The 17,367-nt window shown below is 35.5% G+C and overlaps 1 protein-coding gene across 18 annotated transcripts in view; it reads right to left on the minus strand.

The window, feature by feature from the left end:
- The window catches only part of LOC115219721 (phosphatidylinositol 4-phosphate 5-kinase type-1 alpha), a 285,819-nt gene that overhangs the window by 173,255 nt on the left and 95,197 nt on the right, over positions 1-17,367 (minus strand). For all 18 annotated transcript variants that reach the window (XR_005002153.1, XR_005002152.1, XR_005002151.1 and 15 more), the window contains exons 2-3: positions 16,908-16,948; positions 3,951-4,073 (exon numbers count right to left, since the gene is read on the minus strand). Coding sequence is in view for 7 of the 18 variants with exons in the window: in XM_036509545.1 (XP_036365438.1) it covers positions 3,951-4,073; positions 16,908-16,948 (164 nt within the window). In the remaining 11 variants the exon portion in view is untranslated. The remainder of the gene's footprint in view (positions 1-3,950; positions 4,074-16,907; positions 16,949-17,367) is intronic.

Consider the following 17,367-nt stretch of genomic DNA (forward strand, 5'->3'; position numbering starts at 1 on the left):
TATTCTGCAAGACAAAACAGTGAATGGCTTTCTTACTGGCTCAAACATGCCCCAAGCATATTTGAATTGGTAATAACCTTGTATTTATGCAAATCACTGCCACCCTATAATCTGTTTATGGTGGGCCACCAGATAGCACAACCAGTGATGACTGGAATATCTTAAGAGAGATGATCTCTCTCTTACCAGCTCGCAGCACACTCTGTCCAGTTTCTGACTGAAGAGGAGATAACCACTACAAAATGCTTGCATCTCACAGTCTGGGTAGGTTGCGCTGCGAGCTGATTTTAGGTGTATTTACACCATTTGTCTACAGCAGGGGTGGGGTAACTTTTAAGTGTGGCGAGCAAAAATTTCCAAAGAAAAAGGTCTGCAGGCAGATCACAAGTTCTGATTCTTGTATCTGTGTATATATCTATGTATAATTTGATATCCATTAATAAAGGTAAGTTTAACACACTGAATTAACACGCAACATCTTCAACACCGTCACTGAATTTAGGACATTTGTATTACTTATGAGGTATTCTATATTTTTCAAAATGTACCTATCCTTATGTTGGAGAAATCATAACAGTCAAGCACAGACCAAATTGAATTTTGAAAAATTACATTAATACCTAAATAGTATTATCTGTAAATGATATATTTAAACAAATTTATCCTAGTAATAATTTTATCAAAGCTAATTAACCAAACTTTAAAATTTGGCTTTGTTTAGTAAGAAGGATGAAACTACTTTTTTTTTTTTTTTTTTTTTTGAAAGTTTAGGAATATCAAGTCTTTGAAGAAACTGCTATTCTTAGTTCAATACTCAAGTTTTTTGTTAGTAAGTCTGGTACAAAGACAATTTTTTGGCATAATTCAATTTGGAATAAAAAAAAAAGTGCTCACATTGATTAATTGTCAAAAATTGAGATACAAATTTCAAGGAATTTTTATGTAAAGGGGAGGGTTTCTCAGGATTGATGGGCTTGTAGAAGTCCAATAAAGACTGATTACTATATTTTGATTTTATTAAGTTATCCAACTGCAAATCAATTCTAATTGTAAGGAATCTGAAGCCCCCTCAGGACACATATCAAAAGGTGTTTCAAAAACATGTAGTTCAATTTTATCTTGTATTTCTTCAAATCTACTTTCAAATTTCTTCAAAAGACTTTCACACTTATCAGAATATTCCTTTGTTGATTCAGGATTTTGTTCACTCAATTTTGCAAAATGTGTGAAGCACTTTCTTTTCAATTGTGTGACAAATAAATGAAGTATCGATTCTAAGTTTTTGATATGAGAAAGCAAACTGGTTATTAGCTGATTGGAGCCTTGTAGTTTCAAGTTCAAATTATTTAAGTGACTAATTATATCTACTAAAAATGCTAAACCACTTTGAAACTTTTTATCTTCCAGTTCTATAATAGGAACACTGCTTAATATCCATAAAAATTTTCACTTCTTCCTTCAGTTCATAAAATTGCTTAAGCATTTGGTCCTTATTTGACCACTTAATTTCACAATGTACAATAACTCCCTATATTCAGCTTCAAGCTATTTCAAAAGTTCTTTAAATTTCCTATTATTCAACCCTTTGCTTTTTATCAAACTAATGACCTTAGTTACAACTTTCATTACATTACCCATCTCTAGAGATTTTGCACATAAACTTTCCTTCTGAATAAAGCAGTGCACAAAGTTTCTGGATCCAAAAGACGTTTCTTAAATTCGTTCTTAGTCAGAGCTATGAACCCTTTTTCATGACCTACCATAGATGGAGCGACCTCTGTAGCAAGACCACTCATTTTTTCATATGGTAAATCAAAATCTTTCAAGGCTGAGTTGATCATTTGAAATAAATCTTCACCTCTAGTTGTTCTATGCATTGATTTCAAGGCAAGAAATTCTCCCCGAATGTTGAATTTTGCAGTTATTGCGCATATAAATATTGCCATCTGAGCAGTATTAGACAGATCAGTTGTTTCCTCAATAGCTAATGAATACAATATGAATTCTACTGAATCAGATTTTAGAGAATTTTGAATGTCCTCAGTAATATCTTTAATATGATCAGAAATAGTTCTTCTTGATAAGCTAAAATTTCCAAACAAATTAAATTTTTTTGGGCATATATTCTCAACATCAGTAAGGATACATTCTTTCACAAATTCACCATCGCTATGTGGTTTGAGGTTTTTAGCAATATTTCCGTATACCGAATGATTAGCTCAAGTAACTGATTAACTTTCAAGAATTGGCCTTTTAAAAAAAGCTTGTCTTTTGGTCAAATTTTCTTTCAAGGAGGCTAATGTCAAAACGTTCAGATTCTTTCAACTTTCCATAGGTCTTATGCTTACTCACAAAATGTCTCTCTATATTATATTTTTTATGAACGGCTACTTGTTCGTTGCAGATGATACAAATGCACTTGTCATCTATTTCACTAAAAAAAATAAATCTCAGTCCATTTTTCATCAAACAAAGCACATTCACCAGCACTTCTTTTTATAAATGCTTGTCATATTGATAAGGGTATTAAAAAATTGATTGAACAAAGTTATAAACTGGTTAAATTTATATTATCACTTTCGGAATTTTTGTTACAACCACTGCCTGGGAAAAACAAAAGCCAAGTGGTAATGCATGCATTTAGGGTTATAAAAATAGTAAAAAGTATAAATTATAAAAATTAAGATATTGCTTGGTTCTGCAAGGTTTAACTTGATTTTTCTCTCTCCCTTGTCCACACAGGTGTTGACAAGTGAGTTGATAGGGAAGGGTGATAACCGATAAGCTGATAGCAGATGAAAGTAACTCCTGTTGACCTTCTTGACACCAACTGATAGCAAAAATGCGACACCCCTTTTGAAAAACATTTTTTCACTGCTTCAAGGAAAAATGTAATATTTTTTTATAATCCTGTTCACAAAGCACCAAATTAGTAGTTTCTGTTTCGATGAAGCTTTACCGATTTGTTTTTGATTTTTAATAGGTTTTTTAAGTATTTTTAGCTTATCAATTGACAGAAAGAGGGTGAAGCGTCGATTTCGGAGACTTTTTTGTTAAAACGTAAAAAATAAAATAGAGAGGAAAATTTAAATTTGGATATGAATAATTTTTACACTATCTTCTACAACCCTTCAGCTTTCATTTCATATAAAAATTATTTCAATACATGCAATATAGTTTTAGTTTTCTCAGCTAAAGTGTTGTTGGGTCTTAAGGGGGAGGTACAAATCTAGCAATGTGTGTTTTATAATGAAAATAAAATTTCTATTCAAATGGAGATTTCTGTTAGAGTTTGACTATTTTAAATCATGGTAGAAACCCAACCTATGTCATAAATAGGTTTACGAGAATTGTATAAATTTTATAACTGAAAAATTAATTTTATTTTGTACATATGAGTATATCAGCATGTGGGCACAATAAAATGTGCTTGCAGGTGCAGTCACACCCATGAGTGGGGGTTTCCCCATCTCTGGTCTACAGTGACAAATTTTCTCCAAGACAAACCACAGTGAACGGCTTTTTCTTATTGGTTCAAATATGCCCCAAAATATTTGAACCGATAACAAGACTGTATTTATATAAATCACTGCTTGGTGCTGCCACCCTATAATTAATTTTTCATTTTGTATTTCTTGGCATTACATTTGTGTTTTTTTTTTTTTCTCTAAAAATTATGTTCTTTAGATAAGAAAATTATTTTCCCATCTCTTTAAACATCAATGATAGGGAGTGTTTATCCACAGAGCATTTATTAGCAAATCTATCTAAAATCTTTTTTGGTTGAGAAGGAACAGACCACTTGTTCATATATTTAGATTTTAAAAATTCCAAGAAGAAATAACACAGACGGCTAAAAGCAATAACCAGTTCTTTAGTTGAATTTAGTTAGCTTAAGCATATCTTAAGACAATGTAGACAAATTTAAAAAAACAATTTAATGAACGTACCTTTTTATATGTCACAACACCTGATTCGTCCACCCTCCGATGACCGATTTTCTTTTCACGATCTCTAGCCGTCCCCAACGAAGGAGTTTTTGGTCCATGACCTGGTCCCACAGAAATATGAGTCTGAAAAATAAAATATAATAAAAACAATTATTACCAAATGTAACTGAAAAGATAATAACAGTATTAGCAGCATTAATGATGAATTATTTGACAGTCTTCAATGGATGCAACATTTTTTTTACAAATAAAAGAGAAAAATAAAGAATTTTTTAGAGCAATTTCTTGCTATAACTATTACAAAGGTATTTCACACAATTTTATTCAGTGATGTTCATTTATTAAGCATTACAATCATCAATTTGTAATACAAAAGAATAACAACTCTCCTGTCTTCAAATGATTATCATAATGTCTTAATATCATCAGCACTGAAAATCTTAGCCATTAATTCAGTTTAATTAAGCAGTTAATTTGATACTCATCTATATTGGTTAATAATACTAAGTAGTCGAATAGACTGACCAAACAGATAGCAGCTTAACTCCTTAAGATATACATAGTCTCTGATGTGGGAAGAAAATACATTGTGACATGCTTTTATCAAAATTATTAGTGACGTAAATAATGAAAAATAACTCCAGCCAGAAATCTGAAACCAACAGATTTAATCAACTAACCAACAGATCAACAACTTTATTATTGCTTAATATCGAAGATTCAATGAAACACTAGAGCTAACAACAAAACTTCACCTGCCGAACATGAGAAGAATTTACTTGCTGTGGACAGCCATTATTCTAGTTGTAGAAAGAATTGAATAAAATGTGGTACAAACCTCATAACTGAGAGCAAATTTAGTGACATTTTATTACATGCATCCTTATGTATTACAAGTGTGTGTGTGTGTGCGCGCAGTTGTTCTAACAGGGCAAAAGCCACAATACTTCAAAGCAACCAAGCAACCAAAGTAACACAAACACTATTTCACTATTTAAGAGTTGAGTGACACACTTATTTCACTTATTTATTTATTTATTTATTGAATTGTAAATTAAGACTGTGACAATTCATTACACCATCAGGCCACATTATATGTTCCACACTCAAGGCATGATTGCACTAGGTTAACCCACCGGCTGAAACAGTGCTGTGATACTAAAAACCCAAGAGTATATGGTTACAAACTTTTTTTTTTCTTTAATACTCTAAATACTTTTGACCCACAAGACTAAGAAATATATTGTAGCTGTTCATCTGAAAGCACATGCATGCACACACATTATCACATCTCTGAGTATTTTGTATTTGCTTGTACTACATAACTGCAGGCCATCTATTAAAAATAGTGGGGTTATGCAATAAATATAAGTAGTTTTTTGAGTTCTTGCTAAGGTTATAATGTAAAAAGAACAACAAGTGGGTAATATCAATTTGCCCATATCAGCATTATATTTTAAGCCTGTCTTCCATGATGGCAAAAGTTGGATGATTAGACAGGATCTAACTGGGGCTGGAAAACTGCACTGAGCTCCAATGTCTTTTTTGGCATGGTTTCTACACTTTAATGCCCTTCCTAATGTCAACCACTTTACAGTGTGTACTGGATATTTTGGGGGGTTTCTTTTTTATTGTAGCATTAGGGAGGTAACCAAATAACTTTCAACACAAACAAAATACTCCTTGACTAAGGGGTGTTATAATAGAAAAGAAGGTGGCTTTATGCTCCGTGACGAGCAGCTAAAGCATGACAGAGTGACAGGCACAGGTGCCTTGCTATAAGGTAAGATACATATTCTATATCATTATCGCTAATATACACTCCAGATAATATTACCATCCAGGGAAGCGAATATGAAATTATCCATTGGAAGAATTTACAGCATGAGTGATAACTCATAATAGTCAAAAATGTTAAATGCTAATTGACACAGCCATAACCTGGAACATAACAGTATCTGCCCAGTTAATATACTCTTCTAAAACTCACATTAATTACACACACACACACACACACACATAGGGCTTCTTTCAGTTACCATCTACCAAATCTGCTCACAAGGTTTTGATTGGCCTGAGGTCATAGTAGAAGACACTTGCCCAAGGTGCCATGCAGTGGGACTGAACCCAGAACCATTTAGTTAGGAAACAAGCGTTTTACCACACAGCCATACCTGCACTTATATCTAAATATAGATATTTTGGGCAGTCCAAATTTGTAAAACTGTTGCAGAAGAATGTTTTCTAGTTTCTGGTCTACATCATGCCACCTAAACACCAATACTTTTTCCCTTCCACATATGGTAATTTCCATCAAATTTCTTGAAGTATTTACCAACTCACTTGTTTCCTAATTTTTTTAAAGATAATTGAAACATGTGAATAGTTTGATAACTTCCAAATGAAGATGTGAAGATAGAGGTACATTCACAATGTAGACAAGTTCCTGGAAAGTATGTCGTTCTTGCAGAAACATGTTAATGTGTGCGAAAAATTTTGTTTTCACTTGGTTGAAGGTTGATTTGTACTTTACAGCAAAAATGTTAGTTAAACTAAAAACCAGAAGGAATTTAACTGAGATCAGTTTATTATTTATCTTTTTCATTTCTCCAAGTTAAAGCAAATGGTACTGGCTTTTCACTTCCATTATGTCACTTGATGTATCAAGTCCTTTCCCTTTAGCATTTTCCCCCATTTCTCCCCCATCTCATACAAACCATTTCAGCTGCCAAGCATTTGCTCAGTAGTTAAGATTGTGGAAATATGTAGCAATTCAGCTCTGATTTCTATGCCATTCTCCACAACGTCCAGCTATTTATTCACTAGACATATGATTTCATGAAACTGATCTTCCTGCAGCAGATGTTTCTGTGAGGTGTTGAAATTTATCGAAATCTAAATGGTTTGTTCTCTATATCGTTTTTCAGAGTGGATCTTTCATCACTTACTTCCATTTCATCTGATGAAGTGACAATTACTGACAAAAACTTTATATATCTATAATATAGTTTACTAAGAGTATTGATATCACTCTTTTGTTTCCAAAATGTTCATCAAAAACAATGGAATATTTCAGAATGAATTAGTATATCAGTTAACTGGAAATATTAGAAACAGTAGTTCTCAATTATCATATTGTTTGTCAAAAAAAAAAATTCCCAGAAATTGTCTTTTTGTCTGTAGTGCTTAATCAAGAGTAAGCAATTATGCCAAAATCATAATTTGTATGCTGCCATCATCTTTCATATAAATTGATTAGTGGAAGAATTTTATATGTAGATAGAATTTTATATCTGTGTAATATTAAGAAAGCCACTATTTCATTACAAACTCCTAACAAAATATTGTTATAGAATTATATTACTTATAACAGAATTTAAGTACTAAAAACATAAGCATGCTATAGCTGTACAGTCTTACAGAAATATCAAAGGAGCTTGTAGAAAATATTTGACATGCTAACTAATTTTCATAGGTCTGTAGTTATTTCCTTTAACCTCCTTGGCATTTAAACCAGCCATATTTGGCCAAAATATTCTTTTATGTTCAAACCAGCCAGATCCAGCCTCACACCTATGCTACAATGTCATTTAAAAGTAATCACATCATTGAAATCTCAAAGCTATGAGATAATGCATGATTAATTTTTTAAAAATGTGAATAAGTAAGTATTACATTTGACAGGGTTTTCTGAAACTACAAGCTTAAACTGTACCTAATTCACTCATGTTAACACTATCAAATTGCATGGTTCTACTTCAATTATGTATCTATGGGATAATTCTTTCATTTCAGAATGAGATTTTGTGTTTACAAAGATATCCCCTTTTTAAGATTATGTAAAACATTTGAAGCAGAGCCATGTTGGGACACTGCCTTGAAGGGTTTTGGCCAAACAATCTAATCCCAGGATTTATTTTTTTAACCTTCATTTTATCTTATTTGTACCTCTTGCCAAACCACTAAGTTATAGGGACATAAACACACCAACAGCAGTTGTCAAGTAGTCGTGGGGGACAAACACATACAATGGGCTTTTTTCAGTTTACGTCTACCAAATCCACTCTCAAAGCTTTGATCAGCCCGAGGCTATAGAAGAAAACACTCGCCCAAGGTGTTATAAAGTGGGACTTAACCTGGAACCATGTGATTGGGAAGCAAGCTTCTTAACACACAGCCATGTCTGCAGCTTAGGCATACTCATTTCACATGATTGGCTGATTAACTGACCAATCAGCATTCTAGAACCTTTCTAACAGGGCTTAGAAATAGATGAATTTTTCACACTAAAACTTCAGGATGTTGGAGGCCACCACTACAAAAACACTTTCTCATTCTCATTTTTATCTTTCAGCCCAAACAGAAACAGTATAACAATAGTTATTTTAACAACTACTTATTCAACCGAGAAGTTGGCAGTCACAGATATGCTGTCTTGAATTTAATATATTTCTCCAATCATGACAGTGTAGTCACGGACTAGTACTAACCAGCTATTTCATCAAAACTACAGAGTTTATCTATTCTCATGTGTATAAATTGTTTGTATTTATCATTCAAAGATGAACACGAAAAATATTATGAGCAACGCATAAAACTTCAGTAAATCGTTCATGGGAGTTATTCATCAATTACACACAGCCAGTACATAGCACAACTAAAAATACCTTAGTGACACATTTATATACACATTTTCATACATACACATACCGATGTATGATATCCCTCTAAACACTCTCTCTATCTCACAAATTGTAGTGTTATATGATAAGTTGGTCTCCCATTTCTTCCATGTATACATGTCTTACATTTTCAAAGGGTATAATATATGCATTCCCTTGTGTAACCATATATCTATGAGATTCCATAATACAGTATGTGTTGAGTCAATTCATTTTAGCTTTGGAAGAAGCAATAAGTAGATGATTTTCCACATTGTATAATGCAGGGGGAGGGGTGATCGGGAAATGTAAGTATTTTTTTCTTTTATTTTCTTTTACTTGTTTCAGTCATTTGACTGCGGCCATGCTGCAGCACCGCCTTTAGTCGAGCAAATCGACCCCGGGACTTATTCTTTGTAAGCCCAGTACTTATTCTATCGGTCTCTTTTTGCCAAACCGCTAAGTGACAGGGACGTAAACACACCAGCATCGGTTGTCAAGCAATGCTAGGGGGACAAACACAGACACACAAACATATACACACGCATACATATATATATATATATATACATATATACGACAGGCTTCTTTCAGTTTCCGTCAACCAAATCCACTCACAAGGCATTGGTCGGCCCGGGGCTATAGCAGAAGACACTTGCCCAAGATGCCACGCAGTGGGACTGAACCCAGAACCATGTGGTTGGTTAGCAAGCTACTTACCACACAGCCACTCCTGCACCTATATGGTTATATTAGTTACTAAGTTTGCTTAGTAACACAAGATTCTGATTTGATCCCAGCGAATTGTGCCTTTGGGAAGGTACTCTGTCACAGCTTTGGATCAATCCAAGACTCGTGAGTAACAGTGAGCAGAAAGAAACTATGTGCAAGCCTATCAGATAGAATGTACTCATTTTTATGTAATTCATCAAACAGGTTAAGCACAAGCATCTCGCCCTTCTGCAAGCATTCAGACCGAGTTCCAGGTCTGAGGATAACTTGATATATTGATGATCCATTGTTTTCATCATCATCATCATTTAACGTCTGTTTCCCATGCTAGCATGGGTTGGACGGTTCAACTAGGGTCTGGGGAGCCAGTAGGCTGCGCCAGGCCCAGTCTGATCTGGCAGTGTTTCTACGGCTGGATGCCGCCCTTCCTAACGCCAACCACTCTGTGAGTGTAGTGGGTGCTTTTTACGTGCCACCTGCACAGGTGCCAGACGAGGCTGGCACGGCCACGATCGGATGGTGCTTTTTACATGTCACCGGCACGGGGGCCAGACGAGGCTGGCAACTACTGTAATAATTTCTTCCTCTGTTTTCCCAATCTTGAAGACAATGTGAAAGATCACAGGTATTGCCTTTTCTTCTATAAACTATAAAAAAAAAAATACAAGGAAAAATGTTTTGCAATATATACATTCCCTACTAATGTCCATGCTTCTATAAAGGTTTCTGGTATATCAAGGGATTTTGTTGCTCATCTCATTTTTTCCTCCCATTTAAATCAAAGACAATTTATGTAAGTTCTCTACTTTACCATAATAAATTTATGAATAGTCTAAGACTATTGTTTTAATCATATTTTTATATAATGACCTTTGCAAGCTCTCAAAGGCTGGTGAGATTGATGCAGATGATATCCAGCCTGAATGTCTGCTGGAAGAGAGCCAACATCTGATCTGCGTATGTGAAGTATAAAGTCATGCGGTGAGAGTGGTGGTTATAATGTTGAGTATGTGGCAGTGGTTATAAGGTTGAGTATGCAGCAGTGATTATAAGGTTGAGTATCCCTATGTATTTCTTCAAGGCATATTTTAAAAACATCTTAATAGAAATTAGCAATGTACTAGGGCTAATAATTCCTTATCCAAAATGCTAGGGACCAACAGTGTTTCATTTCAGGATGACTCTTTCACTCTTTTACTTGTTTCAGTCATATGACTGCGACCATGCTGGAGCACCACCTTTAGTTGAGCAAATCGACCACAGGACTTATTCTTTGTGAGTCTAGTACTTATTCTATCGGTCTCTTTTTGCTGAACCGCTAAGTTACAGGAACGTAAACACACCAGCATCGGTTGCCAAGCGATGTTGGGGGGGACAAACACAGACACACAAACACATACATATATATACATATATAAAACGGACTTCTTTCAGTTTCTGTCTACCAAATCCACTCACAAGGCTTTGGTCGGTTTGAGGCTATAGTAGAAGATACTTGCCCAAAGTGCCATGCAAGTGGGACTGAACCTGGAACCATGTGGTTGGTAAGCAAGCTACTTACCACACAGCCACTCCTACACCTATGTATATTTACATCTATAAAATGGGATAGCTTCACCATGGGATCCAAGTCTAAACACAATATCCTTTTACCTTTCATAATTCAACTTATATGCATATACTATGAAGATAGTTTCATATAAATGCAGCACTAGTCCAGTTCACAGCAAGTAATATATTTTGAAATTAGAAACATTTCGTTTTCACCAAAACAAACCAGCCTATTACACTTTCATTTCATCTTTACATGAAACAACTACGTCATTTTTCACACTTTCATTTCATGCCCACTGATATACTAAAACACAGGGTGTGACTTACAGGAGATTTGATTGCCAGTTTTAGTTGGTCAAGTGTACACACAAAACCTTCTTTGTTAATTCAACCATATTGTATATACATATACATATATGTAACATTAAAAATAAAAATGGAGAATTATACATCCTCAAAGGCTTGTTTATTGCAATATTCTATACAATACATTCACTTCAAATCTCTGTCCAATAAGTGTTTTTACTGCAAAGATATCCTAAGATGTAGTAACCAGTTGCATCCTGTTGCATTATAAATTCATCTAGGGTATACGTATCCATGCAACTTTATTCAAAATGTTACCACTTATGGGTTTTGAAGTAAACTTGATGTGGTTAGCCAGAATCTGGATTATACTTGTAAGGTACTTCCCTGGATTCAAAATCGCTATTCTTTTACATCACACACACACACACACAATCATCATCATTTTTATCTCTGCCTTTCCATGCTTATGTAGATTAGATGAGTCTTCAATGGCACAGCATATTGCCACTTGTGCTCTTTCATCAGCATCATCATCATGACTTCTGAAATCAACTTTCACCACTTTTTTTCCATATCTCCTTCAGTCTTCCTCTTTCACAGATTCCTTCCAATTCGATCACTTGAATCTTCATCACTCAACTGGCATTCTCTGTACATATCAGATGTCCCTACAAGTGCAGTCTGCTCTCTTGTACACTACAAATGATTCCACACAATTTTTCTTTCAGTTAATTTGGCTGTTACTCAATACATATCCAATGAAGCATGCTTACCTCATTTTTTCCTTCCAGCCTTGGCATATCCTCTACATTCAATGCCCGTGTTTTCCTACCATGCAACATTACACTTCATACACAAACATCACACATTTGACCTTCATTCAGAAGAGAGAGTGTCTTTGTTGCCAGCAATGGTAATACCTCCCAGCATTTTTTTCTTCTCTGCTATTAGTCTAGCAATAATACTTTTGAAACACTCACCCTCACACCTTATCCACTTTCACTTGGGTAACAAAAACTATCAACTATTTTCAGGGTGCCTTCCAATAACATTTGAAAGAATTTATTTCACTGGTGTTCTTGCTGCTAGCTACTTCTACATTTGCTACAAACAAAGTCTTCCTTCTTCCAGTCTGCTTACAATCCCACTCTTGTGCACTCGCACTTCACAATTGGTACACATACCAAAGGTGTGGTTAAGAAGCTCACTTCAAAGCCAAGTAGTCTAAGATTTAGCTCCTCTGTGCAGTGCCTTAGCCAAATGTCATTTATTATTGCCTTAGGTTGACCAATACTGTGTGAGTGAAATGAAATAAAGACAAAAAATGCATAGAAACCATTGAATATGTACATGTGTGTGTGTATGAAAGATGTTGGCTTATCTACATTACTGGTCAACATAGTTCTTGTAACTTTGCTCTCTCAAAGTAGTGGAACAAAAAATGTTGGTGATAGAAAGATCATCCAACTATAAAAATACTGTTTCAAATAAGTTCCTGGCCAACGTATTCTAGCACAGAAAAACAGACATTAAAACAAATAAGCATGAGCACAGTATTGATTTCCAACATATTCCTTTTCTTAATAATGATGAACCAAGAAATTATCACAAGGATACTATATTGGATGAAAATTGCCTTTAAGCAAGACTGGTTACAGGGTTAAGAGACTTGCTTTGCAACCATATGGTTTCAGGTTCAGTCCCACTGCACAGCACCTCATGGTCAGCCTAGAGCTGACCAATGCCTTGTGAGTCAATTTGGTAGACAGAAACTACTTGATAGTGATAAGACGGAGAGCTGGCAGAAACGTTAGCAGGCTGGGCGAAATGCTTAGAGGTATTTCGTCTGCTGTTATGTTCTGAGTTCATCCTTTCGGTATTGATAAATTAAGTAACCAGTTATGCACTGGGGTCAATGTAATCGACTTAATCTCTTTGTCTGTCCTTGTTTGTCCCCTCTATGTTTAGCCCCTTGTGGGCAATAAAGAAATAAGAAACTACTTGATAGCCTGTTCTGAGAAAAAGAGACAGAGAGAGAGGGAGGGAGGGAGGGAGAGAGAGAGAGAGAAAGTTCTATGGCCAGATGCTTTCTTGATGGCAAATCCTTATTTACTTTCATGTAAGGCACTTTATTCACTAGTCTTTGTAGATTGAAGACACCAAGATGCAGGGCATGTAGGATTTATGCAAAATATAAGCAAACATCGCTGCTGTCCAAGTGATGTCAACACGAAGTGTGCATGCACACACACGCGCATGCACACATGCACACACACACGCACACACACACACACATTCAACAGGCTGCCATACAGTTTCGGTCTATGAAATTACACTCACAAAGCATTGTTTAACCGAAGATTATAGCAAAAAACACATTTGCTCAAAGTGCCACACAGTAGAATCAAACACAAAACCAAGTGGTTTATGAAACAAACTTCTTAACCATACGGGTGTGTCTGCACCTCTAACATGTTAACTTTACAATTGTAACTAATATTGCATTAGTTATCTCAATGCAACAATTCAACTTGACTAACGCTAATAATATCAAGCAGCTCTAACATCATTCTGTTTATCGCAAGTCAGAATCAATTGTCAAAATAGAATGATAGAGATGATCTCAATAAAAAAAATAATAAAAGAACTTCTTTTTTTTTTTTTATTAAGAAATCAGGAAACAAACATAGCAGAGTTTCACTGCGATCATAAACAGATAAATTATTATATGATACATGATAGGAAGAATTTTAGCCTTTAACATTAACAAACAGTTGATCATTTTATTGTTGCTTTGCTTTACTTCAGCCAACAAATTGAGGCTATTAGTGTTGAGTTTATCAAACATCAATTCTAATATAGCTAAAAACACTCAGTTAGATGATAGCACAGTCTGAGGCCAACTAATGGCAGAAATACCAATGAAGTGTATTTTGGTAAAAGGGTAGGGGTAGGCATTGGATATGGGGACATAAAAGTACAGCTGGTGATGGAGGAAAATGAGGAATTCTATCTGAAAAGAATACTAAACAACACGCTCAATGACATTTGACTAAAACATCAAAATGGAAGGTTGACAAATTAACAAGATTACAACAACAACAAAAAAATAAAGAAAAGAAATAGTTGTCAAAATAAACATCAGCTGATGGAGAGAAATGCTTAACAAGAGAGCAAGAGAGAGGGAGATAGAGAGGGAGGATGTTATTAGCAAAGATAAAAAAGGGATCTTCAACTAATGAAGGAATTTATGAAGAGAATTTTCGATCAATAATTTAAATAAATACAAGATGTTCCCTGCTCATGCTTACATTAACCTTCAGTGTATTTCTTATTGAACGTAGTCAGATCATTTTTAGACCTGTGTACATCAAAACTTGCAAACACAATTCAAACTATAGAGGCAGGCTGATAAAGAAATTAATGTGACAGTCAAGGCTGACAGACAACAATCCTGCCTGCCTCAGTATGTCTGCCTGACTAACAGATTCCACTCCAAGTGAGAAGTTCAGCAATAGGAAGTGTGTGGGGGGGGGGGGGGATCAACTAATTAGTCTAATAAGTGAAGAGCAAATGTCTGAATTTTCACAACCATCACAATCATGACAAAATTGGGGAAAATAGAAGCAAAACAATGTTTTTTTTTGTTTTGTTTTTTTATTTTGTTTTAGCCAGCACATCCAAGGCCATGCTGGAGCACTGTAATCATAATATTTAAAAGAATTTTAACTTTCTGAAAATGATAGAAAAGATAAGCAAAAGAAGAGTATTGAGATGATGGACATGCAACTGAGAATTGCTGATGAGAGAAAAGAGAAAGAGACAAAAGATTGTGTAGGGAAGGGGGATGGGGAAAGAGGGAGGCAAAGAGACAAAGAGAGGAGAAGGGAGAGAAGAGAGAAGGGGAGAGAGATGGAGAAGATAAACAGATGGATGGAGAGGGAGGGAAGAACTGAGGATGAAGGAAAGAGAGGGAAGAGGAGCAGAGAGGAAAGGGAGAGAGGCAGAGAGAGAAGGGAGAGGGACAGAGAAAGGGAAGATAGGCAGAGAGGGGAGAAAAGAAGCAGGGAGGGGAGGAGAGGCAAAGAGATAGGGGAGAGGGGGGAAAAGAGGCAAAGAGGGGGAAGATAGGGGAGAGGCAGAGAGGTAGGAAAGACAAGTGAAAATAGGGTGGAGAGAATTGGAGTTGGGGTGGAAAAGAAGAAGAGATGAGAGAAAACAGAGATGGAGAGAAGAGATGGAGAGTGGTGAAAAGGGTAAGGAGAGATAGTGAAAGTAAAACACACTGCTCAGTTTAACATCACCTCATCTTGGAGGTATTTAGCAAAGTTCGCTTTTTTTTTCTCTTTTTTTAAACCCTTAAACCCAAATCCCTCCCCCCACTTCCTTTTTTATTTCCAGCAGACACTGACCTACAGATATTCAATATGGGCATCAAGCCACATCAATATTGCTTGTCTGGAGAGCTAGTCATGGTTACTGCTCCTCCTCCTTCAAATACCTTATATAAAATACAGACAGAGAGACAGAGATGAAAGGGAAAATAATGAATATGAGAGAATAATGAGAGGATAAAACAAGAGTAAGAAGAGAATGAAAATGAAGAAAGAGAGGCTAAGAAAGCAAGAAAGATAATCAAGTCAGATGTATTGTTTGTCAGTTACTCTCCAACAGTTTTTCCATCATCCACCATCATCAACCAGATTGAAATTTTTTTTAAATGTGATGGTGTGAATGTGAAGAGAAAATCTGAAGCAGTGAGTCCACAACTGTAACCTACACCAGTGTCGCATAACCAGCCCACTCAAAAGTACTTTGGATCATAGGGTGACATGCCGTGCTTGCAGAGACCTATTGAGTCAAGTACAGCAACAGCAATATCAAAATCAAATCAAATGGAAATTGTAGTTGTGACCCCGTGATGGTAGCATGTAAAAAGCACAATCCGAACGTGGCCGATGCTAGTGCCTCTGTAATTGGCTTCTGTGCCAGCGGCATGTAAAAAGCATCATCCAATTGTGGTCAATGCCACCCTTTCTGGGCCCCTGTGCCGGTGGCACGTAAAAAGCACCCACTACACTCTTGGAGTGCTTGACGTTAAGAAGGGCGCCCAGTTGTAGAAACACTTCCAGATCAGATCATTAAGAATTGTATAGAAAAAAGTTAAAATATTTTGTGCATTGTGGATAACCAATTAGTTGCAGATAAACTTTAACAACAAAACCTTATTGAGAAATACTGGCCAAGAGGAAGAAATAAATCCTACAATTACAGTATTTGGCAGACAAGAAAGGATCAACAGTCAGGGAGTGAGGAAATTTCTAGAAGGAATTGATATAGAAAGGGTGGGAGTAAGAATACAGAGATGATATCAAGTTGATCCATGCAAACTGAGATAACACTTCCTTTCATCATACCCTAAAAGTTAACTGTAGTTGGCTAGATATAAAGTAATGTCTGTTTTATTCATGTTCACTTCCTTCTGATAACAATAAGCACTGTAAATAAAAATTAAAGTTAAAACTAGTTTTAAAAGCATCTGAAAAACAGAAACCAACAGAATGTGATTATCTTAGATCTGTCATTCCATACTGGAAATTAACTTGTGTTTTATGTTTAGTGAAGCAAACTAAAGCAAGCTCAAAAACAATGGCCAACTTTTTACTTGGTGAAATATTAGAAATCAATTAATTATACTTACATCTAGAGGCATTGGTTTCTGTTTATCAGCTTTTTTCATGCCTGTGGAGAGAAAATGAACAAAGTTCAATGAATAAAGAAACTGATATTTTAAATTGCAAATACATACACATATTTAACTGTCCAAAATGTCAGTAAATCAATAACAACAATGGCAAATCAACAGCAACAACAGTCTATCAATAGCAACAACAGTCCATCTACAGTATATCAACAGTCCATCAATAGCAACAACACTGAGTTATTTCTAACACACAGCAGCCGAGCAATATATCAGCCTTTCCTGATATATTCAGGATTACGTCACCCAATATAGTCATCATCCATTTTCAAGATAGCATGGTAAACTATAAAGGAGATTCTAGCAAGTTAAGCAACCACTATTTGGAACAAAAGAAATTGTTGTTTGACCAACTACCTCATGATAAGAGTCTGCTTGATCAGAGCTGACCTGAAGTTAC

Source organism: Octopus sinensis, linkage group LG15, assembly GCF_006345805.1.
Source record: "Octopus sinensis linkage group LG15, ASM634580v1, whole genome shotgun sequence".
Classification (NCBI taxonomy): Eukaryota; Metazoa; Mollusca; class Cephalopoda; order Octopoda; family Octopodidae; genus Octopus; species Octopus sinensis.